This window comes from Xylocopa sonorina, chromosome 3 (genome assembly GCF_050948175.1).
Source record: "Xylocopa sonorina isolate GNS202 chromosome 3, iyXylSono1_principal, whole genome shotgun sequence".
NCBI lineage: Eukaryota > Metazoa > Arthropoda > Insecta > Hymenoptera > Apidae > Xylocopa > Xylocopa sonorina.
In genome coordinates this window covers 11,222,009-11,248,208 of record NC_135195.1, presented here as the reverse complement: position 1 = coordinate 11,248,208, position 26,200 = coordinate 11,222,009, and the positions used below count along the sequence as shown (strand labels likewise).

The 26,200-nt window shown below is 46.6% G+C and overlaps 1 protein-coding gene and 1 long non-coding RNA gene across 5 annotated transcripts in view; one reads left to right on the top strand and one right to left on the bottom strand.

Annotated features, from left to right (window-relative positions):
• LOC143422285 (neurotrimin) overlaps nucleotides 1-26,200 on the bottom strand; it is a 264,124-nt gene that overhangs the window by 60,439 nt on the left and 177,485 nt on the right. For 2 of the 4 annotated variants that reach the window (XM_076892835.1, XM_076892836.1), the window contains exon 4: nucleotides 3,898-4,120. In XM_076892835.1, the coding sequence (XP_076748950.1) occupies nucleotides 3,898-4,120 (223 nt within the window). The remainder of the gene's footprint in view (nucleotides 1-3,897; nucleotides 4,121-26,200) is intronic. The other 2 variants (XM_076892837.1, XM_076892838.1) reach the window with 1 other exon arrangement.
• The window catches only part of LOC143422297 (uncharacterized), a 346,242-nt gene that overhangs the window by 278,267 nt on the left and 41,775 nt on the right, over nucleotides 1-26,200 (top strand). The gene's annotated exons all lie outside the window — the stretch shown is intronic.

Genomic DNA, 26,200 nt, shown 5'->3' with positions numbered 1-26,200 from the left:
TCATTAATCTTCGATGTCCTTCGAAACGCGGCACGGGGTTCCATTGTGCCTTTAACGGGGACGAGCGTCGCGATTGCGCGCTGTCCCTTTGCCCGAGATCCTAGCGAGTGCGCCGGGGCGCATAAACAGAATCCGGAGGCGTCTTTAACGATTCATGGCGAACTCCGTTGAACGCGCCTCGGCGCCTGTACTTTAGAATTCTCGAATCGGAGCGGCCGTTGATAGGTTACACCGCTTGATAATTACCCGGTGGGGTGGGATCGCGACACAAAAGGGATGGCTGCTCGCGATGCGACGGGGATCGCTGTCGGATCGAGCCTCGCATAATTCATTTACGCGACGTGGCCCCGAAATCGAAACCCCGGCGACGTTGCACGCCAGAAATTCGATAACGATTCAGCGACGTCGGCGTAACCTTTCATCGCCGCGTTCTCCGTTTGTTCGCCGTTAAATGCATGATCCTCTATTAGAGCCGTCAATTTGCCAACTTTGCCACGACGCACGTGAAAGTCGTGCGCCAGCGTCTCAGCGTCTTTGTTCGCGGAGATTGCTAGCTCCGCGAAAGTGCCGTGAAAATGAAATTTTATATCAGAGATTTAAATCCTTTTGGTGGATTGCATACTTTGACTGCATTTGGCGAGAACTCGTGTTCCAGAGGATTTTTACTTGTACATCCCAGCGTCAATTATGCGGCAGTTCTCACAGACGAAACACTAGTCGTTAATTCGAAGTTGAGAACGACCGAACACGTCGATAACAGAGCCCGTAACGATTATTCCCCGTCAATTAACAACTCGATCGAGCGGCAGACACGCGATGTTCTCCGGTTGCCAGGATGGCTGGCGAACAGGTAGAGTCGATGTCGTTATGAGCTTTTACGAGGTCGTAAAGTCGGAGATGGAGTGACAGAGGAGAAGTCGGTCGGGAAGAGTGGGACGAACCGGAAGGCACGGGATATTGCAAATTTGCAGGCGCCGCGGGAGGGGTTGCGGAGCGGTGAACGTTTATAGGCACGTTTCAGGGTGCAGGGGATGAAATACGAGCCGACACCAGCACGCACGCGAACGTCTGCTCCAGGTGAATTCGAGCTTAACGCGTTAATAAAGGTTAGCAATGCCGAGTTAAAGGGGGTAGTTACTCGGTCGGCTATGATTTTTCTGTGTTCAAAGTTCGTACGAGTTTCACCGCCTCGTTTCCTTTCCTTTATTTCTCAAATACATCTCTCTTAACTCGGGAGTGCAAATAATTGCGGCGATAATTGCATATTCCACAAAGTTCGAATTTTTGTAACGACTACAGGCATCGATGCTCTTGTTTCTCTCGTTCCTCTTCATACCTCTCCAAGATGAAACGATTACGATATTAAATGGCTCGTAATTGCGCGGGCGAATCTACCGGGAACGGTCCATTTCTCGCTGCCTTTGATAAAAGAAACTGGTTAGAAGAAAATCGAAACGTCCGGGGTATCGTCGGGCGGAGCCGATAAAGGGTGGCGAGCGAAGGAGGGAATTAAAATGACAAAGGAAACAATTAGAAGGGGTGTAGTGCGGTGTATCCGAGATAACGGGCATGGAAATAATTTCAAGGAACGGGCGAAACAAGAAATTATCGAGTGCAAATCGAAATTATCTTCATAACAGTCAGAGAAGGTACTTATGGTTACGAATGCTTGTTAAATTTGAGAAGATAATTAGGATCTTTGGCTCGTCGATTTCAAACGACCGAGATGCGATAGCTGGTGAAACGATGACATCATTCTTGAATGATGGAAATTACAAAGTACACAGTGGACGAAGAGATAAACTAAGAAATGAATGCGCAATAAAATATTCGTAAATCAAAGAGCAATTGCTTTCCACGAGAAACGTCCTGTCGAATAAAACTCGAGAAACCACTCAAGACAGGGATGTTAAACCGAAAACGGAAATCGTAAACTCGTTTCCGAAGCTACCTCGAGACTGTCTCTACCAAGTTCTACCGGAAGCGGATGGCGCAGTTTTGAGCCACCGAAGATACCGCAAAGATGTTCAGCGCAGCAATAATGGTGTGCAAACGGGAGCCCGGTTTCCTGGATAAGCATCGGGTCTGGCGAGGAAGTGGCAATATTTGCGGACTGGCTTCGCTGCCGAAAGTTTGGAATCCATCTAGTAGAAGATAGCGCCGGGTAACATTTACTCCCACCTTCGTCCACCGCGCTTGCAATCAATTTACAGATTTCTCTGCGAATTATACCGCAGTTCGCGGTCAAACGCGCGCTAACGAATAGCTTCGAACTGGAGTCGTCAATTACCGATTTCGAATATTCTTCAAAGGCAGAAATTCCAAGCGCTGGTGCGATAAAAGCGTGAGATTGCGCAATGCGCTCTTCTAGGCGATAGTTAACACCGCGTCTAAATTCTCTCGTAATTTTCTGGCAGCCAACAGGCGATAATTTTACAGGGTAAACATTATTCCGAGATAATTCCTTTGTTCATATTTCCAGCGTGTTAATAGGGTCACGTAACCGGAGAACGCGACACCGCCTGGCACCCTTGGCGACGGCTAATAAAGGTTAATGAAAATACTAATAAGGGCCGCGACATTATTTTTCATTAGCGCGACGTTTCATCGTCCTCGCGCTATCTTTCCTCGCGCAGCTTCTTATCGACTCCTAGACACCGTCTTTCGTTCTTTCGAGTGGTTCACGCGTTCTTAATATATTTCAGGAAGTATTAAATACAAACGTTCATTTATTGGAACGTTAATCGAAGGGAACATTTTAGGGTAAAGAATCGAAATCATAACTTAGAAGCTTATAATTGTCAGCGATTCCTCCTTTAGATAAGGTAAGTCGAGCACATGTTTGCAAGATAGCGATATCTGCCACGCGAGGTGATTGATAGGCTCCAACACTATCTCCTGCGGATTGCGGAGTTCAGATTATAGATTGTGGAAGAAGGTGATCGTTTAGGTTTCACGTGGTTCGCCGATAGAGAGGGGTGAAATTGAGATATCGTACAATGCGTGGTTTGGCGTGAATTTAACATTCGCAAGTAAGCTGTTTCCGCAGGCTCGTAGTAAATCACAACGGTACGAATTACGAATTGTATTCGTATAAAAAAAAATTCAGAGCAAGAAACATAAATAACGTCGCTTTAAGTAGGTTGTCTGACTTATGACGGAGCTGCGCTACTTGCCGCGATCCCACTCGAGGCAACTAATCGCGCCGTCGCAATTGAAACGTAAAACGTGTTGCCCGTATAATACGCGCATAAATTTCCACCGAGCGAATAGTTGCACGTGCCCAGGAATTCCTGGTTCTATATCAGCGAACGATTACGCTCCCCAGCACAAACACCGATGAAGACGATAGCGGGAGGCAACGATTACCCGTGTGTGCCGGTATCAGTTTCGCGAGGAATAGAAAACAGAGCTTAGCTCGTCGGTGGGCGGCCAAGTTGGGGGTAGGTAATCTCGCGTAATCAAACGCTTGTTCGACGCCGTGGCTTACCCTCTGGAATCGGTATCAACCGATCCCCAGGTGTTCAATTGGCATCGCGCCAGGATTTAAGCTTCCCTTAAATTCCGCGCAGCGGCCGCGGAACTGGGCCAGTTTCAGATTAGAATTAACTAATTGTTGCGTAGAGCGTTCTAATTAGCCCTCTGTTCCCCACGTGCTAACGCTTAATTAAAATCGTACGACAATGAATCGTCCCGCGACGATACGCTTTCAAACCACTGCCAGCCTGGGTCGCGCGACCTAGTTGCGCGTGGCACCCACGGGGACGCGTGGGTGCTCGTGGCACTAGTATGGTTTCCAGTATATCAAGAAGACGTTCGTTCTTGGATTCTTATCGAATCGAATCTCGAATTGTAATTTTTTTGACGTTTAAGAGGAAAACAAGGGGAGAAACTCACCGATCACGTCGAGATGCACGATGTGACTCATGTGAGGCGACGTTGACACCTGGCACTCGTAGTAACCGCTGTCTCGAAGCTGCGGATACTTGATCTCGAGCGTCCAATCGTCCGTCTGTACATTGTGGATCGGCCTGAACCGCTGGTCGTTCGTGTACGTGTAACGGCCGAGGGTCAGCAGATGAACGTCTCTGTGCCGCACCCAGGAAACCTGCAACGTCATCTGTAAAGTAGAAAAACGTGTCTTCAGTCGGTCGAATAATTTGTAGCTGTCATTCTACTGTTCTCATCAATTCCCGATTAACAAATTCCAGTTAATTTTCTTGCTTCTACACGCGATACGGTTCTCAAGTGAACCTCGAGTGCTTCTACGATTGAGACATTTTTCGAAACGATCGACGAAGAGATTCAATTTGGTTGCTACAAATTAGACGTAGGGTGTCGTCAACTGAATACACTCCAGTGGTTGGCAGTGTCGTGTTAACGAGATCCTTGCAAAATTTCTTATTTAAAAAAACACAGTTTTTCATTATAACTCTGGAAATAAGGATACAAGTCACTTGTACGATCTCTTTAGCTCGTACAGTTTCGTGTCGTACATAATTTAGGGACAAATCGTGACGTAAAGCGTGAAAGATCTATTTCACCCTTCGTCGGGGTGATTTATAAAATAAGTAACCGTACAGGGACTTGAAAGGTTGAATCGGACGCAAAATATGCGGAAAGAAGGGTAACGCGATAACACGGAGGCATTTACACGGCTCCGCGCTCCGCGGGGATCGTGTATAGTCTGCGAAATTCACAGGCCAAATCTTTTGTCCCCTGTTAAGGGTCTCCCATTAAGCGGGGACCAGGTAATTAGAAGTAGCTGGTTCGTGTGTCGAGCTGGTAATTAGCGAAACGCCGGGGACGACATTTAGCTGGGTATTCGCGATCCCCCACGACCAGCGTTTCGAGTTTCGCGCCTTTCTCTCGCCTTCTTCCTCCCTCTTTTTACTGTACACACCCCAGTGTGCTGGGTTTGTTCGACGGTTCGAAAAGCGTTCGGTTCCCCCCGCGAAATTCGTCAGTTGGTGAACTCGACATGGTTCGCAGGACTCTTCTAGGGGTTGAAACGCGCCAAGAATGTTTAGCTGCTCGTTTTCGATCTTAATAATTATTGGAACCGTGATTACTTACGCGGAACAAGGTAGGCGAAGATTGTCTCGTGGAATGCTTACCCTTAAAACATTTGAAACAACCCTGGGCAGTTTGCAATGAATTTTTTCAGCGTAACCGCGGTTTTCTGCGAAATTCATTCCATTCATCACGGGATAATTTAATCAACAACCTGAGCTACTTACGCCAACAACGAGGCATCAATTTCTAGGGATCACGACCACAGTTTTAGCAGCTACCGCGTATAATTCGTCGTTAAAAATTAATCGCCGTACATTCCATAATGCGGGGGATTGGAACGTTCGCTGGCTGATGCCAAGGAATCGGAGTGCAAATTTCAAGGATGTATACAGCCGCCACCCCCCGTGTTCCTCGCAATGTCCGCTGGGGGTGGAAAATTAATAGAGCCGCTTTGCATATCGTTGAAAAGTTACCGCCACGCGAGATAAAACGCACCCACGGATGCGATAATTGGACGTCCCGAGTCACGGACGTGTAAATATTTGCTTCAACCCTTTTTGTAACGGCTGACACGCGTACCTCCCCTGCGAAGGTGTCGAGCGTTCGAGGGAAAACGCGCGCGGCAGAAAATAGCTGGGGAACAGACAATCCTCTTTACGCGTCTACTCTTCCGTTTCTCGATCCTGCCTGGCATCGGAGAATATTTTCCTCGCGCATAAGAGACTCGGAAATTCCATCGGATTAGGCGAAGAGTTAATAAAGTAAGGGGTTGCGCGGTCCTTGGGACGCTTGCGGAAATCGAAGGTAGGAACGAGGTTAGAGGTAAGCGATGCTTTCTATTCCACGCTTTTCTTTCTGTCTCGCGAGAGGATTTGGAGATTGGGTTCAGATTGGGAAGGCGTTCATCAATGGGGATTTTGAATTCGATTTAGCACCTATTTTATGAGAGGACTTTCGCGTTCTTTTTTTGTAGCGTTATTTGGAGTTGAGATGGAGCGGTTAATTTCAGTACATTTTGTTACGCGTACATTCGCGATACTATATACAATTCTGCGGACTAAATAAACAGTTGCGTTATGCGTCGATACGAAAGGTTTTAATTATAATAAAGGGAAATTGATGAGCAATAATAAATACAAGAATGCACGGCGTTGCAATAACATTCTCATGAAAAATTCAAGCGATTCTCCGGTCGCGTATCGTGCCCCAACGATTCGACTGGTAATTTATATAATTTCCCTGCTTTATCCGCAGTTTCGTTTGTCCGCGACGTAATTTTTACTTACATCCATTGAACTCGCGACCGCGAGAACAAATTGCACGATTGCGGACACAGCGAACAATGGATCTACACCGCGGAAACTACGTTGCGATGGAATTCAATTCTTTTGTGTGTCCGATCGTTTCTTGTTTCGCAAATCAAATTAACGTTTTACGGATAAAACGGACGGCAAATGTGTGTGCACAGCGAAGAATGAACTCGCGAAAATATCAAATCCAATTTCCCATATCTGCTTTGTTTTTGTAAAATTATTAACGCATAAATCGTTGTACACCGCGCAGTGATAGGCAAAGAGACATAGATGGAAGAACAAAAGGGAACGTCAATGAAAACCGAACCGATCGGTAAATATCGGACGCTCGAAACGCTCGAGTAATATCGCTAGCTAATATCATCCGATGTTTTATACAAATTTCGAAAAACCGTTCGCCCGCCTCTATTTACTTTGTAATGCAATTCGATGCAATACCATTAGTTGCACATCCCGTACAATGCAATCGCAGATTCGTTGACAACGGTTTACCGTTCTGTAAAATTGCGACCTTTTATGTTATTGAAAACGTATGTAAAAAAAAAAAAAAAAAAGAAGAAAGAAACACTCATGCATATGCGCATCGTTGTTTGAGCAGGAACAATAACGTTGTATCAATAGTGAGCATCTACAAATTGTCAAATAAATGCTACGTTACGCGTTATCGCTGCATTGAAACGGCCAATATTTCCATACAGCCGTTAATATCTGTTTTACACGTCGTGAAACGTGCACGGAATATTGCAGATATTTTCAAAACCGATAGCAAAGGATCCTCGCCAATTGGCAACTAATGGATTCCATTGCACCTTTCTCTGTTCTTCGTTTCGAATCTGCTACGTGTGTACGTGGGATTCGACGGTTCACCTTCGACGGTGGGAATCGTTAGAGAACGAGGGGAGGCTCGTTTACACGTATTTGCCTACGTGGCAGGGATCGCGCTCTGGGATTCAGATCGCCAGCCGCGATTTTTATCGCGTTTCGTTCGAAATTTTTGCGGAGCAGCAGTTTCCTGGGCGAGTTCGAACCGCGTCGTTCTTCGAAGAAGTCAGGTTCGCCAGGCAGTCGTGCGATATCCGGGAAGATACGAAGATAGCGAGAGGATAGCCAGTGGATAAGAGAGCGGCAAGTGGAAGCGATCAGGATAGCGCGGTAGCGCCACGTCCGACTCTGGACTGTCTTATACTACTGAATCTTTGCATTCGTTTGGATGTTTGCCGGAATTGGCGAGCTCCCTCTAAGAATTTGAAGAGATTTGGTCGCGACTAAATAGATACAAATCGTTATTAAAGGATAAAAAGTATTTTGGACGAAATCCAATTTTGTAGAATAACTTTTCCGCTAGACTTTCTCCAGTAAATTTGTACGAGGCTAGAAGAAGTATGAATCCTATTCAAAGAGAAATCTGGGGAATCTTGTTACTCCGTTGGAGGATCTCTCCATTTAAGCGGAGCGTGTCAGGGAACTTGCTGCGGGAAATCTCTCGAGCGGCGCGCAGCCGCGCGCACAATACCCCGCGTCTTGCAGGAATTACATTTTTTTACATTTCAAAGACTTGACGCGCGCACAACGGTTTTACACGTCCCGTTTCCTTTATGCAGCCCGGCATGCATTCGCGCGGAACCAACCGAGTGCACTATTGCTCGTACATTACTGCGTACTAATGGCGTCCCGGAAGGGTGTCACAAGTCGCAGATAATTCTCTCCATTCTCTGTGACCGTTTGTTTTATTCTCGCTCGCGCCTTCGCGCTCCAAACACTGCCGCGCTCTTCCCTCCTCGTTCTTTCTCCGCTATCTGTCTCCGAAGCTTTGTTTCGCCGCCCGCATTCTCACCTGTTCTCACCCCTCTCTCTCTCTCTCTCTCTATCTCTCTTTGCACCCGTTCCTTCCACGTTGATCCTCTTCTTCGTCCCGTTTCTCTCCTTCTATTTCCATAATTTCTTACTCTTCCGCCGTCCGCGCCGTATCAAGAGAAACGACTCCGGCGCGAAGAAAATCCCGGCCTTAACGGTAATGGCGTCGTTTCTGGAATCACGCGGCTTCTGCTCGCGCGATTGCACCGAGCGCTGCGTTCCGCGATCGATCGCTCTTTTATGTAGATTCCCGTTCAACTGTTTATTTCGCGCTTATTTCATTAAACTCTTGAAACATTCACGAACGAGACCGTGAATACATTCCTTTTCATCGTATTTGCCATTACGCTTTTCGATTTAGAAATGTTCTCCATCTTCGCAGGGGGGACGTAGAGTTTTGTTCGAAATTCTGAACAGCTCGTTCGAAATCAATGAGTGCGCGTCTTGGACTATCAAGTTAACTGAAAAGTGTAATAGGAAATATGTTAAGCGATGCGAGATAGACAACATAGCGATTCTATTCCCTCCACGTTTAGGGGTGCATCCCCCGTTAGCATCTCTTTCTTTACACTCAACACAATGGGTTGCGTCGGGCATACGCGTCCCTTCGCACGTTCCACCGTGTGTACACGCACACGTCGCCGTAAACACACACGGCTGGTATAATTTACGACACACGGGCAACGCGAGCCCCCATAGTTGACCCGGCACGGGGGGTTCCGGTGTCGCGGGCCGTCCCGTATCCGCCGCCAGCATCGCCAGCATCCCCAGCACCCCTCGGTTTGCGATGCCACTCTACGTCCACCGGTGTTGCCCTTTGCATACCAATATTGTTGTCCTATGCAAACGATTTACGGACGGGAGCCCATAACTGTCAGCAGCCGCCTCGTCCTGTCTGGCACCCGCCGCAAAATTTCATCCCCTAATGTCGTGTACGGGAAGTAGCGAATATTTTACGAGCAATAAACGATATGCCTGAATATTCAACCCGCGAGTCGTGTTCGCGGATAGTTTCAGTAATTGTTTCGAGGCTCGCGTTCGTCGTTTACACGTACTGCAACAATTAAGCTTGTTAACAGCGTGAAAGTAATCTTGATAACGACTTGGAAGTATATGCGAATGAGTTTATAAAATTGGAATATCGAAGTCTTTCGGAGAGGAACGACCTTTGTGTCAGCAGCGCGTTTCATCTGCGGTTTCTCGGTGGCGCGAAGCAAATTCGATCATGATCGCGAACCTCGGCGCGCGACGTTTAAGAAATTCGTGTCGATCTTTGTGCGGTCCTGAGCGGACGTGGAACTCGTTCAATTTGCTCGTTTGAATTGAACGCTCTCTGATTACACGAGCTACCAGGGACTTTGCAAATCGAGTGGGTGAGGTCGCGTCGAGAATTTAGTTTCGAGGGGAATCGAACGATCGATTTCCGGAGGAGATTTCTCCCGACTCCGTTCCCTGCTTTTTCATTATACGTACATCCGACGGGACTGTTGCATGCTTCAACCAAGTAAATACCGCATGCCCTGCAAACCTTCGATCTGATATGACAATTTATATGATGGATCGCGTAATATCGTTCGATTCGAGTATTGCCAGGGATTACTGTTCTCCATTGACGTCATTAAGGAAGTTCCACCGAGATGGACTTCTGTAATACTCTATCAGAAGTGACGCGTCCTTTCCGTCGTTTAGAAGAAAGAACAGCGGAGGGCATCGATCTTCGTCGGAGAAATATCGTAAAGGAGAACGGTTGCGGAGAGAAAAACTGTGTTAGAATGGCGAAATAATGGACGAGCCCTCTCTCTCTCTCTGCTGTCGTGCTTTCAATACCTGTGCTGCGAATTTTCCTAAAAGATATCGAACGTTTCGCAATGCTCGTCGATTTTCAGTCGATTTATCTCGAAACGTCGCACGGTACCCTGAAAGGTCAGCAATAGCGCCGTCTATTTATCCCACGGGATTACACCTTTTTCCCTGTGCAATTTCGTGCTGGCAATCTCCATCCAGCTAAACCGGAATCGTCCAGTAGAACCAGTGCTCCTACCATTCCACGCTCTTTCTACACCAATTTTCGGGTTGCTCTGATCGTACCTAAGTTCCCTTGTTTCGACTGGTCGTCACGTACAGCTTCGTGATTTTCCAATAACGTTAATCATCTCAGCCAAGGGTGAAATGCAATGTAACCCTTTGTACTCGATCCTCAACGGCACTGGAGCAATGTATTGATGTACATGTAGGTACACTTAGGGTGCAAAATGTCCATTTGCTTAAATACGAACACTCCTATGATCGATAATGTACGCACAATTCCAAGGATCACAAGCATACGTGTTCGTCGCGTTTACCATAAGCTTACTGTACGATCTCCGTGTGCATTATAGCATTAGTTAGGTCCTAACGGACCTACGCTCGCATGTAATTCTCCACCAATTTTTAAAAGAGAAGTTCAGCAAGTTAAAGGGGCAACTTACCAATATGTTTCTCCATACTTTGGACGTGATCGAAACGCGGTTAAATTACACGAATCGAGCGATGCAATTTTGCCAACACGGTTAAACGTTCCGCCGGTTCCCCGATTGTTTCGAATTCCCTCTGTTCCCACGCTTTTCGTCTGGCAAACAAAAAAATTCCACGCCACCGCGCTAACCATCGTGCTCGCGCGCGAATTCGACCGCGATGGGCGACGGGAATTTTTGCGCACCCACCTGGTCGCCCATCGCACGATGCCCGCGTACCAAATCATGGCGGCCACGCATTCGTCGGCGGTCGTGTAAACGGCCCGATTAAGGGAACGAAGTTACGTTAATTTCGTTTCCGCTCGTAGCGAAACAACCGTGCGCAAGCGTTGACGGAAAAATCCCAGAGCGAGATCCTGCGAAAAATACAGGAGCTCTCGTCCGTTTCACTCTCAAACGGCATCACCAACGGCAGATGCAACGATTGCAGAAAGTATTGGCTAATGCTTAAACTATATTCTATCGTCACATTAAAATGATAGGATATTTAGTGCATCCTACTATCTAAATAAATAATTATTGCGTAAATATTAAAGTAGATATAATCATGCATAGATATACTTTTGTATAACTATTAGCAGAGAGGTAGAAACAACTGCGTGGTGGAACGCGTAATTCTTAAAAGCTGTATAATTGTTTACCAAAATTCCGCTAATTAATGCTCGCGTTGAAATATTTTCACGCGCGATGGACGGTGCGCGATAGCTTTAAAAACGGGGAGCAGAGGGACTGTGGAAAAAGTGGGAAAGAGTGGAAACGGCGGACAGCGATGTTGGCGGATTTTTCCGCGACTCCGGAAAATAGACGCAGAGCGCAAGGGAGGAGAGCCCGTTGAATATTCGATGTTTCATCCGATGAAAAAGCGTGTCAACAGATGGCTGGCGTACGGGAGACGAGGCTCGCGGATCTCGGTGGTCGAACAGGGGTGATATTGTCGCGCGACGCTGCAAAGTGCTATTAAAATATAATTAACGTCGCTATAAATTATATTTACCGCCACTTGTACGTACGCGTGACACGTAATTCGACTACAGACGCCACGGCAGTCAGCTCCGGGCAAGTTTTACGCGACTTTTAATATACGAGTATTAATAAAGGGATGCCTGTGATATAACGGCCGGGTGATACGTTAAAGACAACTTATTAGATTCTGCCCATAGCGGCGAAGACCGTTTTCGGGATCACGGGTGCAAACTGGAGGTGCTGGTAAACTTTGTAACAAGAGCTGGAGGAACTACTTGCTACGCTTGTAGAAGTGAATATTACTTGCATATCTCAGACTTGAGAATTCTATTATTTATGGACTTTGTATCGAGAGAACACGATGCGATTGGAGATATTCTTACTTTACTATTTCTTAGAAAACGATGTCCAGGAATTTTCGAAATTCTTTGGTGACCAGGTTACTAAGTGATTAAATAATTATTTAAGAAGGACTGAACATTTATTGACACGTTTTAATTTGATAAATTATATTAGTTTCATTAATCTACACGATAGTCGAAACTAGCTGCTGCACAGTTTGCTTAGTCCTCGAAATACCGAGTAATTCCGAAAGTGACCAGCAACTAGTGGAAGAAACAAATTGCAACCATTCACTCCTCGTCGATGGTACCCGCTGTCAATTTGGAAAGCCGACAAATTGGTGTCGTTAAGGTTTTCGAGCCGTCATCTATGCCGGGCTGAAAAGCGTTACGAGGCGCACGGAAGTAGAAAAGGAAAAGCCTGATCCACTCGAACACCGGCCACCCCGACAAGTTGTTCCATTGCAACGCGTCCCCGGCGCTTGATCAGGGACGCTCGAGTGTCCTCGAGGAGCAGTTTAACACTGTACGTTGCACCTGTTGATACTTTTTTTTACACGTGGCCATCTGATCGCGTCCGTCCGGAAGTGGAAGAATGGGATTCCACGGTAGCACCGCGCGTCAGCCAAAAGCGATCGTCGAACCGTTGAAAATTCAACGCGAGGGGTATCACCGTCGAAGAGAATGTTTGCTCTAACGCTTCGTACGGCTTTTCAGCCGCGTGTTTGCAACAGTCTAGCAAACAGACTTTCGAGCCGACATTAATTTCTCTTTGGCGAATAATGTACAGAGCTGATAATGATTATCCAGCTATTTTATAGGATGGCATACCGATCGTTGACCTCTACTGCTTACCTTCGTTTACCACCGTTACACGCAAATGATCCATTTCGCCCGTACCGATGCTGATAAATTGCTTTCTGCTGATGTATTCCGTTTCATCCGTTCCGCGGAGAGTTTATAATTTAACGACGATCTGGAACGCTCGATTGTGAAACATTCACGAGCTCTTGGATCTATTCCGGTCTCGTGACGATAATCCCTGGTTAACCGTAATGCTTAATTAAGTACACAATTCGTGTAACGCGAGAAGCAGGTGCACGCAGTTTCATCGAGCCGGATCGTTGATACGGATCGATACTGGCGGGAATATTTCCACGTACAGACATGAGAGACATAAAATTGTCCATTTAATTGAACGATAACTTTATTTTCGCCGCTTAACGAAAAGTTCATCGAACGCGAGAGGAATATTCCTATTTTTGTATTTTATCAGCCGATAAAATTTTTATGGCGTATTAAAAACTGTTAACGCAGTCCAAATGGACGCCGTATTTGCGAAACCGCTAATTACGCGGCCAATTAAGAGATTTATAATTCCAATTAACGCGAACGTTAATGGATCCGCGACGATTGAATCGACTTTCTATTCAATGGTGCGATCCGAGCTAATTTAGAGGGGGCTTTTATTTCGTTTCGCGGTTATTATTTACAACCTTCGATTTTTATGCAATCCCTCGTGAAATAATATCAAACAGAGAATTTGGAAATTATTTCAAAAATATGGGATTTCGAGATGAGCTTGGAAATAGAAAATGTTCGCATAATCACCGCGTACGTTATATTATATCGTATTTTGCACGGGAATTCGCGAGAAACAGATATTCATCGTAAAATCAGAAGTGGTTGACGCTCCCCATTAAAACGTAACAACGTCACACGGTACGCGTATCGTCCTCGTTATAGGGGGAAATGCGAATTGTTAAATCGAAATCTATTACCGACTACTCGAACGTGGGTCGCGTCACGATCGTTCAATACTTTAACACCCCGGCGGTTTCCACTAGAATCGGAACGTTATTACCGTAATCGGAAACGTGACACTGGACTCTCCTCGTTTCCAGATCTCCTAAATTAATAACCTCCGACGGGACCCGCTTTTATCGAAATTAATAACGAAACGTCCTCTTTTATCGTATCCGTGTGTCGCGCAAAGTCTGTCCACCCTATCGTTCGACGAGATTCAGAAATCTATTCGCCTGATTATCGGTTTCATCCGTTTTCGATTAACTTTTATACGTTTCCACGAACAGATTTCCGCGAACGATCGAACGCACGAAGAATTATACTCAAAGCATATGAAACCGTATATTTTACGGATTTGAAACAGAACTGCATTTTCGATTTCCATCGATCGAACGAGACCAACGCTCCCTCCGTTCTCGTTCACAATGGCGCGACCGCTCGTCTTCATCCCCTGCACGCTCTCGCGCAGACCTCCTCCGTTTAATCGGCTCGGCGAGTGCGAGTCCCCGCGACAATCGGTGTATACACTCGCCAGGATAGTAACGGTTAATTATCTCCCGAAATTTAATTAAGTATTCGCACGGCGAACACGGCTGACGGAGCATCGCGCCCCCGATCCTGTACAATATCTCGCCAGCTCGAACGCGGTCCCATTATCGCTAATCGTCGAACTGATAAGCTGTAAGCAGTTTCCGCTCGGCCGCTTTAGAATTTACCAACCGTGATATCGATTACGTTTTACCAGTCGTTACTACCCCTACGGTACCTCGTATCGCCTTATCGAACTCCATCGTGCGGCATTCCTATTTCAACTGTCCCGATTGGTGTGCTCGTGGTACGTCATGTACGAGAAACGACAACGTTTCGTTTGGTCGCGTCCGCACGCTCGCACACGCTCGCAACTCTCGAGCTGAACTCGTACGGTTGGAATCACGAATTAGAGACAGGCTCGACGATATTAATCTCCGATCGGCGAAATCGCCGATATGTGTTCATTGGTTCGAATTAAGAGTCGGCCGTATCGACGTCTGGGACCGCGGGATCGTTACTGTCAACAGCCAGCGATATTAACGCGCGTAAATTTGAGATAGTCAACGTCATGTCGCGTAAACCGCAGCAAGTCAACATAATAGCCCGCGGCATTGGGTACGCCGATACCGATGTGTTTGATCTGCGGGATATTAGCGGCGGTTTCTACAACTGCAAGGTACGCATTGTTCACAGTGATAACCGGAAGGTCGTAAACTCGCTGGAGTATCGTTGCGCATACACGGTACCGCGTTAATCGCGCATTATTAGTGCCTCGATTGACTATTTTTCTGTTTCGAATCAACCGCGCGCAGTCACGTTCCACGCGTTTTGCGACCGTGAAGCAGTTAATTCGTTTCGAGTGCACCGTGGTGCGCAGGTATTCCAAGGTCACGCGTGAACCCGAAACCAACCCCCTGGCAACCTTACAAGTGGTCGAAGTGAAGGGGATATAAGCACGAGAGGAAGAAGAAAAGAGGGTAGGGGGCTTTTAGATGGAAGGACAGGTTGCGTGTCACGGTGTAGTTTGTCTGCGCGGGTACTATCGGTTAACCATTCGTCTTGGCCGCCACGATCCACTGTAGTCGTTGCCTCGCCCCTCGAAAAGCCTCTCTGTTCGTTCCTCGACAGGGAATACGGACGTTCCTACGGTTCTTTCGCGTCGCTAAAGTAAACCTCCCTCTGCGACCCCGTCAAGAAATTCGATTCTTAAAAGGTGTCCTCCGTGCAGAAGAGGGTGTTCCCCGCGATTCGCGTTCGCGGACGGTTCATCGTATCACGAATCCGTCGATATGTTTTCTAACGCGTGACTTCTGACGCGCAGAGTCAATGTTTCGCACTCGTTGGCACCTTTATCGAATGACAGTCCAGGAAATGAAAGCCGTAGAAACGTCCCTAGTACCGACTCGCTGATCGATATTTAACGAATTTCCTTCGGGCAAACAGCGACGGTGATTTGAAAAATGACTGCACCGTCGGGGAAATTGGAGGGCCGCGATACGAGACAGAGGAAATTCATCGAACGCTCTGTTTCTGCTGTCACGCTCGAATTTTCCATTGTGGAAATTGAACCTCGCGCGTTTCATTATAACAACGTCTCGCGTTGCTATCGACAGCTGGAAAAAACTAAGAATCCCTCGCCTTTCTCGTCGAGTTCTTGCGAGTTCACAATTAGAGCGAAACTAGACGAACACGGGGTCAGATTGGGATCGTGTCGGATGAAATCTCGCGTAATTAAACGGTGCCGCGAAACATCTGGCCTCGACGAAGACGTATGCTGCGAATTTTACATCCACGGAGGATTCTTTTCTTCCCCCGTTCGCCGTAATAACAGCGTATCGCGTTGTATCGCTTTAATTGGTCGTATATTTTGTCACGAACGCCCTCTCCCGCCTGCTCTCTCATCGCTCCGCTTTATCGCTGCTCGAGGAGAACGAGAGTGAAATAACACCGCGCATAAATAAGTGAAAGTTCAAGCGTCGAGGCTGCCTGATACTTTCCAGAATTCCTGGGTAGACTCTTATTAAACGTTTCCTGGGAACTGACCCCGCTGGGATTTACGAGGTATTCTATTGTCTTTATTGTTAGTTGACGAAGTTTATCCGTGACCCGTTTGTTTATGGCCAGGAAAAATCCAGATTTTAATTAAGATCCGAATGAAATTTCAGCTGGTTAAAAGAGGATAGCTCTGTATCGCATCATTTATTAACGTCACCGTCGCGTCCGCGGGTTAATATTGAAACAGTGGGAGTCGTGTTTTATATGCGGCTCGCAAGATATTAATTTCTCTATTAGACTTAACAGTAATAAACAGCGACATAAAAGCGGAGCTAAATTAGGTTCAAATGCAAAAATTTATACATAGTGTATATATTTTTTTATTAACGTCACCGTCGCTCGCGGATTGTTATTGAAACATTTTATATGCGCGCGCGCTTTGGAGGATGTTAATATCTCTATTAAACGTAAAAGGCACCGTGTTGTGCATTGACGGTACGCGATCCAGAGGAACAATTTCAAATTAACGAATAATACTCTATCAGCGTTGTCCTGATTTGCGCAGTTTTTAAATCGACATAAGCTGTATGTTTCACGATTTTGATATTCCATCAAAGCCTGTTGTTTTCTATTCAAACGTTACTTTTAAATTGTCCATAAATACATCAACTGAAAAACTACCATTAAACTTAATTAAACTGCCCTGCTCTGAAATAATCATACGCGAACGTTCCACCGCTTTCCGCCCATATTTTACAACCCCTCTAACGAAGCAATCGTCAAAGAGCTATTCGAAGGGAAACTAGAGCCAACTTTGCGTTCGAATTCTTCTGTGTCGCAAAAAACAAGTAAGCAACGAACAGCGAAATGGTCGTGAAGCAATCGACGACGTTTGTAAGCGTTCAGAGACTGTTCACGGTTAAAACGAAGTCGCGTATCCCCGTCGCGGGGGTGGTTTTTGTCGGCCGGTGACCGCGAAAGGAACCCGACCGGTGCTTTGCGGTACTGGCAGAGGACTATCGATCAATCCGCGTTTCTATTCCGGCTTAACGCGGGGGAACGAAGAGCTGAATACGAGGGGCGAAAAGGCGCTGCACCGTGAATACCAAATAGGTTTTTGGTTACACTTCGTGGCCTGGTACACTGACCTTTTCTCTTTCCTTTCCGATAGACCCGTTCTCCATCGCGGAACGGTTCGCTGCAGATTTCGTCCAACAAAAAGCACGATGCACGAACCTGGTTGCTTTGTGTCGCGAGCAAGATTCGAACACGCCTTTTTTTTTTCTTTTTTTTCTTTACTCTCCTCACTGTGCTCTACATAATAGAAACGAAAACAAATATATTTTTTACTTTGAGCCGGAATTTTCGCGCAGCGTTTAGTCTTGCGTTACCAGTGGCGTTACACAACGAGACCAATCTCCTCTCGCGATGGAAAATAAATATCGCTGACGCATTGTTATGCAGTGTTTTAGCGAGAAATATGCTGCTCGGATAATAGAACGTCCAGGTGTCTGGATAATGAAGATTCTACCGCGCGATGTATAAACCGTTGACGTTTATTCATTCGTGGGATATTTGAATGTGCGAAAGAGTGTAAAATGCACGCGTAATATGCAAAAATATACGGAATATCCGAATTAAAATACACGCCGTATTACAGCCGTCATTTCTCGAGGTCGCGCTAAATGCTATGCGTACAACGAAGGGATTACTTGTTGCAGCAATTCGAATTTAATGTGCATTCGCTGGAATCGCGAAGACGGGCAGATTGTAAATAGAACCTGCGCTAGAATTTCATAAAACTTTAATCAAAGAGAAGAGAGAACGTTTAGCGGGCAAAAAACTCTTTAGAAGAACTACATATGTAACTCGGCTACCTTGGTTTTATATTGTCAAAGGAAAAACTTACCAGCTTTCTCGACACGCATAATATTTCCATTCCTCGCCAAAGTAAATCACAAGGAAAAACGCCAAAATGTCAAAGATCGAAGTCAAAATTTTAGTTATTCATCGCTTCTCTAATATGTTACTTAACGGAGGCTTCGATACCCTGAATATCGATTACAGTTCCAATTTTCGAAGCACTGGTCAAATTTTAAAAATTTTCTTACTATACGACAACAATTTCTTCGTTCATTTCCGTCACAGGGATATTCATAAAAATATTCACTCCCGTGTTACATGTAATTCGACCCAGCTTAACGTGTCATCGTCGTAAAAAAACCCGGAGGTGCCTCCAGTTTTCGCAACGCAGTTCTGGGCTGAAGAGGAAGGGCCAAAAATTCCAATTTTCATTCCACGCGGTACACGAACAATTTTAATACCGACGGGGGAGAGATCCGCTCCCAAAGTTTGCCCATCATCTTCCGCGCGAAACCAGAGTTCGGCTAATTTGTGGACAAAATAAAGGTCTGGTATAAATTCTCTTTCCGTTTCTCGTTGGCCGGGGAAGCGAATTAAACTTTTAGGAAACTCCTTGTCCCTGGCTCGTACGTCGTGCCCGAGTGGCTTCTCCCTGGCCCAGAAATTCTGGGACGGCCACGTTCTAAACGCACGGGGGTTGGCGAGGGTGCGCTGGCGAACGTGACTCGCCACGGGGACGGTAACCGCGCGAAAAATATGGCCGCAAAGGATACCGAGGGCTGCACGCGACACGCGAGGAGTTTCGACGCCCCTAAAACGCCTATCGTTCCACCATAAATCTTTGCCCGCTTTGTACCGCTGCTCTCATCGTTATCGGTTTTTCCATCGCCTTCTTTCTTGCAAATTTTGATATACGCATACGACTGTTATATATCACAACGCTTGAATGAGGAACGTGCATCGTCTCAATGTTGCACTTAAATATTAATCGATCGTGGTTTGATAAAATTTCAGAGTTTCCTCTTCAACTCGACTAACTCGCAATTCGTTCACGAGGTTGAAATCTATATTGTTTTAAGCTTGAACCTAAAGGGCGTGTAATTAACTTTATCCTCGATCTAATCAACGGTCTCGATCTACTTTCTACACGATTTACGTCACGAACTTCCCCTAAATTCTTCCACAAATTCATTACCCGCTTGCTTCCTTCGGGAACGACGCGTAACATACCATAACACTTCAAGCAATAGCCTTGTCCTCCTATCGCGGAGAATCGTTATCATTCACCCTCGTCTGGGAGCCTCTCGAACGCGACAAAAACTACCAACACGCGACGGGATCGAAGCAAAAAAGAGCTGGATAATTTCCAACAGGGTCCGTTTCTTCTAAGAAAGAAAATTCATTCTCAAATCCATCCTCTCCTCCATTCGAATCCTCTGCTTTAAAGCGATCTCCCCGCGGGTTCCATAGAAATCTCGGCAGTTTTGGAAATCCACTTTTCCTAACATTTACGAGATTCCCGCTTCATCCCCGTGACAGAAACGCGGGGATCTTTCTAACGTGGACAAAATCGAATTTCTCCGCAGGTGGCAGCCGGGGGTAGTCCTTGTCGGCTTACAGTCTAACCGGATGGCGACGAAGGAAAAAGAATCGGAGATCGATCACCCGTTAAACTGGTTTCACTCCAGTTGAGAAAAATTTCATTTCTACCCTTAAATAATTCACTGCTCGGTAATTTTCTACGCAATTGTTCCTTCGATTGCTTACAATAAAACGTGTGCCACGTTTCTCGCTAGTTTCGACTCTACGAAAGGGAGTCGAAGAAAATTCGAAACGCAATTCTTCAATTTTCGTTCGCAAGCCGCGTGGAAAAATAAGATCTCCGCTGCTCGCGTTAGCAGTGTTAGCGATGATTGCGAGTGATATCGTAGCAGGTAGAAGCGCACAGATTAAGACCGACACCGCCGCGCAGTTTAATAATGGAGCGAACTTTAATCGGTCGACGGAGGAGCGAAGTCACCGACCGAGCTTAACACGGTTTCCACGGGCGTGCGTTAACGCACATCCTCTCCTTTGTTGCCGCGCTCCTTCTTTTCTACTCCGCTACACTATTCCTTCTCGCCGGGAACCTCCTTCACGCGCCACTCGTTTTTTTTACCACCGCCTTTACATTTTCTAACTTTACACGGTCCGTGTGTGATTCCGCGTTAAATTAGCCGCGCTGCCTGGGAACGACGCACCCGCGCTTCCTGCTTCCTCCCGTTTCCTCGCCGTTCTCATTTTCCGGTTATCCATTCGCTCCTGCCTCCCGGGTAATATCGTGTAATCGCGCCTTAACGAACTGCTTTCACGTTACTACTTAACTGGAGGGAATATCCGAGGAATAAAAAATATCTGCGACTACATCCAACGAAGTTTAGAAGAAGGGGGTTGAAATCGTCGCGTTTGGCGAACGATCGCGTAACGACCCTCCATATGCGATCGAATACGTTTCAATTCAGTGCGACAGATACCATAACTGCTATCATATTCGCAGAAGTATTCACCCGATTCGACAGTTTTAATCTCGAAGCAGATAAGAGCACGTGACTAAACTACCCCCATCGTTTCGGATGATCAACCGGCTAATTCGACAAGCTGCAACCATAGGCGTCCCAGTGCGCGCGTATCGCGATTGGACGAAGAGCGGAACAGGGGCCAGACGGGTTAATCGAATTTTGAAAATCACGACTCGTTTTAATGGGCCGCCGCGTCGGGTCCGGTGACCGGAATTAAACGCAGCGGGTACCGTGTCCGGTGGATGAAAGCGCGCGATATAATCTTCTTATTGCCGCGAAATTGTCGTTTCATACGCGGATATAAACCGATGAATCGCGGGAACGCGATTCCCGCTCGGCTGGAAATTTATTCTTCCCGCGCAACGTCTCGACTCTTACGACTCACCGCGAATACTTTCCACCCCCTGCGGGAGGATATACGCGGGAAACAGTCGCGAGCAATTCCACGGCAACGGAAGTCGCCTCTCTGCGTTGAACCGTGATAGCATCGCGGAGGAATTCGGTTTACGAGACGACGCGCGTGATACATGGCTGTGAATATTTTTCGGTGGAAACTGCGGGTCGATGGAGTTCCTTGGAATAGAGAAACTATAGCTCGTCGGATGGAATTCTTGTTTTACAATCCGAGATAGAAAGAAATATCTCTCGTTAATTTAGTAGAAAATTCTTTGTGAAACGCTTCTCGTATCATCGATAGTTGAGAAAATCGATGCTCTCTATGAAAAGCTACCCTTTTTCAACGATATTTGTAGTGCAAAAAAAAGAGTTATAAATCACCAGCTACATTAGCCGATATCCTGATCGCGATTCGCACCCTCGCACCCCCGTTCGGTTGTTCGAAACAGCAGCTTCCGTTCAATAAATCGGCCCCGGTTGTAGACTCCGTGCTTCCTGTGTTCTACGCCCGATGATTAATGCACGCGGAGGTTTACCAATAAACACACGGCCGTATTTAACGGGTATTCACCGAATCGTATTATCTCGGAGCTTTAGAGATATTACCGCGAATTTCGGGTTGCGTTGCCTTTACTCGAGCCGAGTGATCCTCGCCTCCACTGAAATCTACGAAAGATCAACTTTTAAACAAATCTGCACTAATTGGTAATCAATGAAAAATAATGTTTTACATAATTTTGTTTTCTGTTTCTCTTTACCACGACAAGAGTAATTTCCTTAACGCGAGCAGACCATCACGAAAATACTTCCGCGAACCAATTTCGCTTCCCTCTTAAAAGAGGATCGTTTCGATGTTTTCATTCGATATATGGGGTACGATCGCTCCTCGTCTCGCAGCGAGATTCGCGAATTCGAGACGACTTTTCGGGGCAAACCCTCGTAAGGTTCCCAACGGCGGCCGACTATAAATCACCAACGGCGAAATTCTTTCGAATATTGACTTTTGCATTATTGGTTTTTACGCGGTGAGTACTCGAGCAAACGTCTGCGCACCCCCTCGTATTCTATCATCTCCGTCCTCTCCGCCTTCGCGAAACCTTATACAGAACGGCTGCTTCCGCCACCGCCCACCCTCTTGCCCTTTGTTTTCATATCGTTACCGTTCGCCTTCCTACCACCCTTTCTACACTTTCTTCTGCCTTTCAGCATTCGTCCGTTATTTGTTTCTCGTTCCTCTTTGCTCGTAGTCGTGGCTTTACTTTCGCCTCTTTCCTGGCCCCTTTCGTTTCATCGCAAATGAGATTTTTGTAAGTACTCTTCATCGTTCGATGGGCTGGTTTGTTTAGATCATATTAAGCACTCGTATCTTTGATATCATGTTGCTATTTGCTTAGTAAATCGATTCGAAAACTGTTATACGTTCCCATAAACTCGAGTATAATATTAGTACACGAGTGAGGGTGCGTGCTCTCAAAGTAATAGCGAATAAGAAGGTTTTCGCTAATGAGGTGAACGTATAACGAGTCTATAGACCCTACGAGAAGATCCATGGCAAAACATATGTTCTGTAACGCGTGATAAATTTGGAAAACATCACCGCGATAACATTAGACAATAATTTAAATTGCCATTTACGATCAATGGAGAAAGAAGCGTGTAATAAAGACCTGAATGTGCTCCTGTTTAACTCGATTAATATTACAATTCCTGCTCCACTTTCGCAGCAGTTAAACGGCAAGCATTACGCCGCTGATTTCCATCTGAACCTTTCTTTCCGTAAAACGGCAAAATGGCTAGGTACGCTTATCTAATGGGTAGGTACGCTGAAACGATGGCACAGAGATACCGTGCGCTTCGATGCGCCTTTTTTAATTTATTATGATTCGAGGGACAAACGAGATCTAGGGACACGTGCTCCAACGATGCGAGCATTCCAATTTAACAGTTTGTCTTTGGAAATATTTATGAAAGCGACGTATCGATAGCATTTCCTTTGCTATCGATGACCTTCCTTACGTCCACCCTCTTTCCGTACTCTATTCCGCCCCGTCTGCACTTCGTCTAATACCCCTTATCTACGTACATATCTCCATCCTTGGACGGGGTCTCGATCTATCCCACGCTCCGCTTCATGTTTATCTGTCCGCAGGGAGCGGCGCCGCGACTTTCGGACTGGGACAAGCGGCATTTAAATGCATGATACGAGGCTCCGTCCAAGGAACCCTCGTTCGCCAATATTCAGACTGGGGACACGACGTTTGACTATGGTAATAAAGCTGTGTAGCTGCTAGACGGATTTCTTACTGCGAATAAACCAACGTAGTCTAAGAAATAAGAAAAGTATCGATGGATAGACGCCAACTGGTGTTGAATAAGTCTCGATGTTTAAGCCGCAGTGCCTATAGATAGAGGGAAGAAGGAACGAGCGGAAAAAAGCAATAATTCCGGGGTGTTTCCAGAGTCGAGGGGTTGAGAAACGAAACGTAATCGTAGGAAAGTTTCGAAGGGGCGACGAGGGCCGCGTACAAGAAGAGATTCCTTCCAATTTTCCAGCGAGTAGCTGCTCGATGACTCTGGTCAGACGTGTCCGACGAAACGAACGGCTGTTTCACGCGAGCGCCGTCGAGTGTTACGAACGAATCGTGTCCCGAACAACAATGCGAACACGGCTGCCGAGTGCGTGGCTTGTGTGCCTGATGTTCGATTCCGTTTCCGGCGACGGACGCGCCAGGTTCGCGATGGATCTTCGCCTGCGAGGCTATTAGCGACGGAGACGTCGACGCGAATTGACGGGAATTTCGCGAACGAGCGAAATTGGCCAGCTGGAAACTGGGATTAGCGAGAGTTCGAGTATAACGGGGGGAAACGGACAGATTGAATCTATAAGTTATGAAAATTTTGAATGGCCACGAGTGTCTATAGTTCCGGAACTCGAGGGTTCGAGGAATCGAGAGCTCGCCAGCCGCGCGTATGAAACTTCAAATATTGAAAAATTCGGGGAACTGAAATTTCAGATAGCTCGGATTGTTCACGTGACCCGGACACGGGTGATTTACACCCGCATCGATAAAGTTTCCGAAGCGCAATCTCTCCTGACTGCATTATCGTACCAACGTATAAAAATATGTTTAATTTCTACATTTCTTAAGTGCGAACATTTCTCAAGCGCTATCTCGAATGACACTTTCGCGTTCCCCCTTAACTCTACCCGACGAGAAAATTTAATACATCATTTCTCCGTTTCTGCTATCGCACCGTTTCCTCGGAGTAATTACAAAAAAGATAAAGTTAAATTCTTCATTTCGCCACCCCTAAAAAGTAGTACCCACTAAAAAGTAAACAAAGACCGGATATCGCAAGTTTTTAATTCCCACGAGCGGAAATTTATCCGCACCGCTGCAGTAATAATAATCATAACAGTAACTGCAGTCTTCACTGCACACTTAGATGTACAATATCATCACGGTTGCTAAGCAGGGTAAGATTATAGCGTCGCTCTTATTCCAACGATTTATTTCTAACAGACAACGAGCAAACGTTGCACTCCTTCCCGTTGTATCGCTCGTAACGATCGCGAGCATCGAGTCGAAGGCAAAAGCGCGCTCCCCGCGGCTCGGCAATTAAATCCAGACACGGTTTTTAACCGCGTCAAGTTGAGTAGCGCTAATAATTTCGACGGCGCGGGCGTCGTTAACTCGTTAAAGGTTCATTCCTATAAAAAGGGTTGCAGACGCTTTTTGCCAGTCGGCGAAGTTCGGAACGCGGCTAAGGGTGGCTCGATCTATCGCGTCGCGGTCGTCTCTGTCGCCGCGCATCGATCGACCACCACCCCCTTCGACCTTTCCCTTTCCGGCGCGTCGCATCCCGCGTTAATTAGTGACCGCGATAAATTGTAGGTATCGGTCGGAAAAACCCGCAGTCTGCAAGAAAAACTAATTAACCGGGCCACTTACGAGCCAAATTGCAGTCGTTGGCTCACAATTAGCGCCGAGGAAGAACGTTTCATCGATGCGTTTCAGGTCTACCAGGCGCTACAAGTTTTTGTCAGCCGTCGCTTTAACGAGGACACTGCCTCGCAGCGTTCACGCAGCTCTGTTCGAGAATATTGAAATTTATCTGGGAATTTTATTCGACGAAGAACTCGAGCGCTCTCCCGCGATCGACGCCGCGAAAATTATGGCGGAGGATGAAACGAAGCGAGGGCATCCAGGGAGATATCTTCGACGGCTCTCGTAAAGTTTATCAGTCCGTCGTAAAGTTCATCGATCCGCGTTCGACGGTCATTCGAAACCTCGAGCGAGCCTCGTCGACGCGCGGATTCGCCCCAAACGCAGGGGCGCCCTGGTGAACTTGTGACGGCGGGAATCGTTCGATTGCCTGGCGAGGCGATTTTTCATCGAAACGAGGTAGTTCGCGCGCGCAACTCTATTCAACGGGCCGTGTTTCGTATGGGCATACATAAACATTGGAGTTTTATCATAAGTTACACGAGTTTCATGGCGCATACGCGCGGAACGTTGCGCTTTCCAGTAGAACGAGTCAATAATATCGCGTACGGCTCGCGTATGAATCAGCCTCGTTATTTACCCCGTTCGTTCTTTGTTCTCCCTATTTTATGATGCGTCAGAGAAGAGAGTACGGGTTTGTCAAATTATTTATTACTCGAAAAGCAATGTAGCGGCAATAGTTTATAGACGAGACCCTGTGGACGAGACGGAACGTCGTTACGCGGTCGGATTTCCAGAAATCTGTCGTCAAAGAGCTAAGAAAAAAGGAGCGAAGCGTTGAGAGGAGGAGAAGAGGAAGAGGAACTCTCTGGTTTCAGCTCCGCAGCTCGCTCTACTTTGTTCGAGGCGAGTAATTCGAGCGATTCGGTGCTGGCGACCTCGCTACCGATCTGGAAAAGCTGATTACTTTTCACTTCGCCTCGGATCTAGTCATTTGAGAGGCGAAAGAGGTTTCGAGCTTAGCGTCACCCTCCATTTCCGTTGGTGAGCGCGCTCTACCTCCCTCCTCATCCAGCACTTCTTTCCAACTTCTTTAACGGGCGA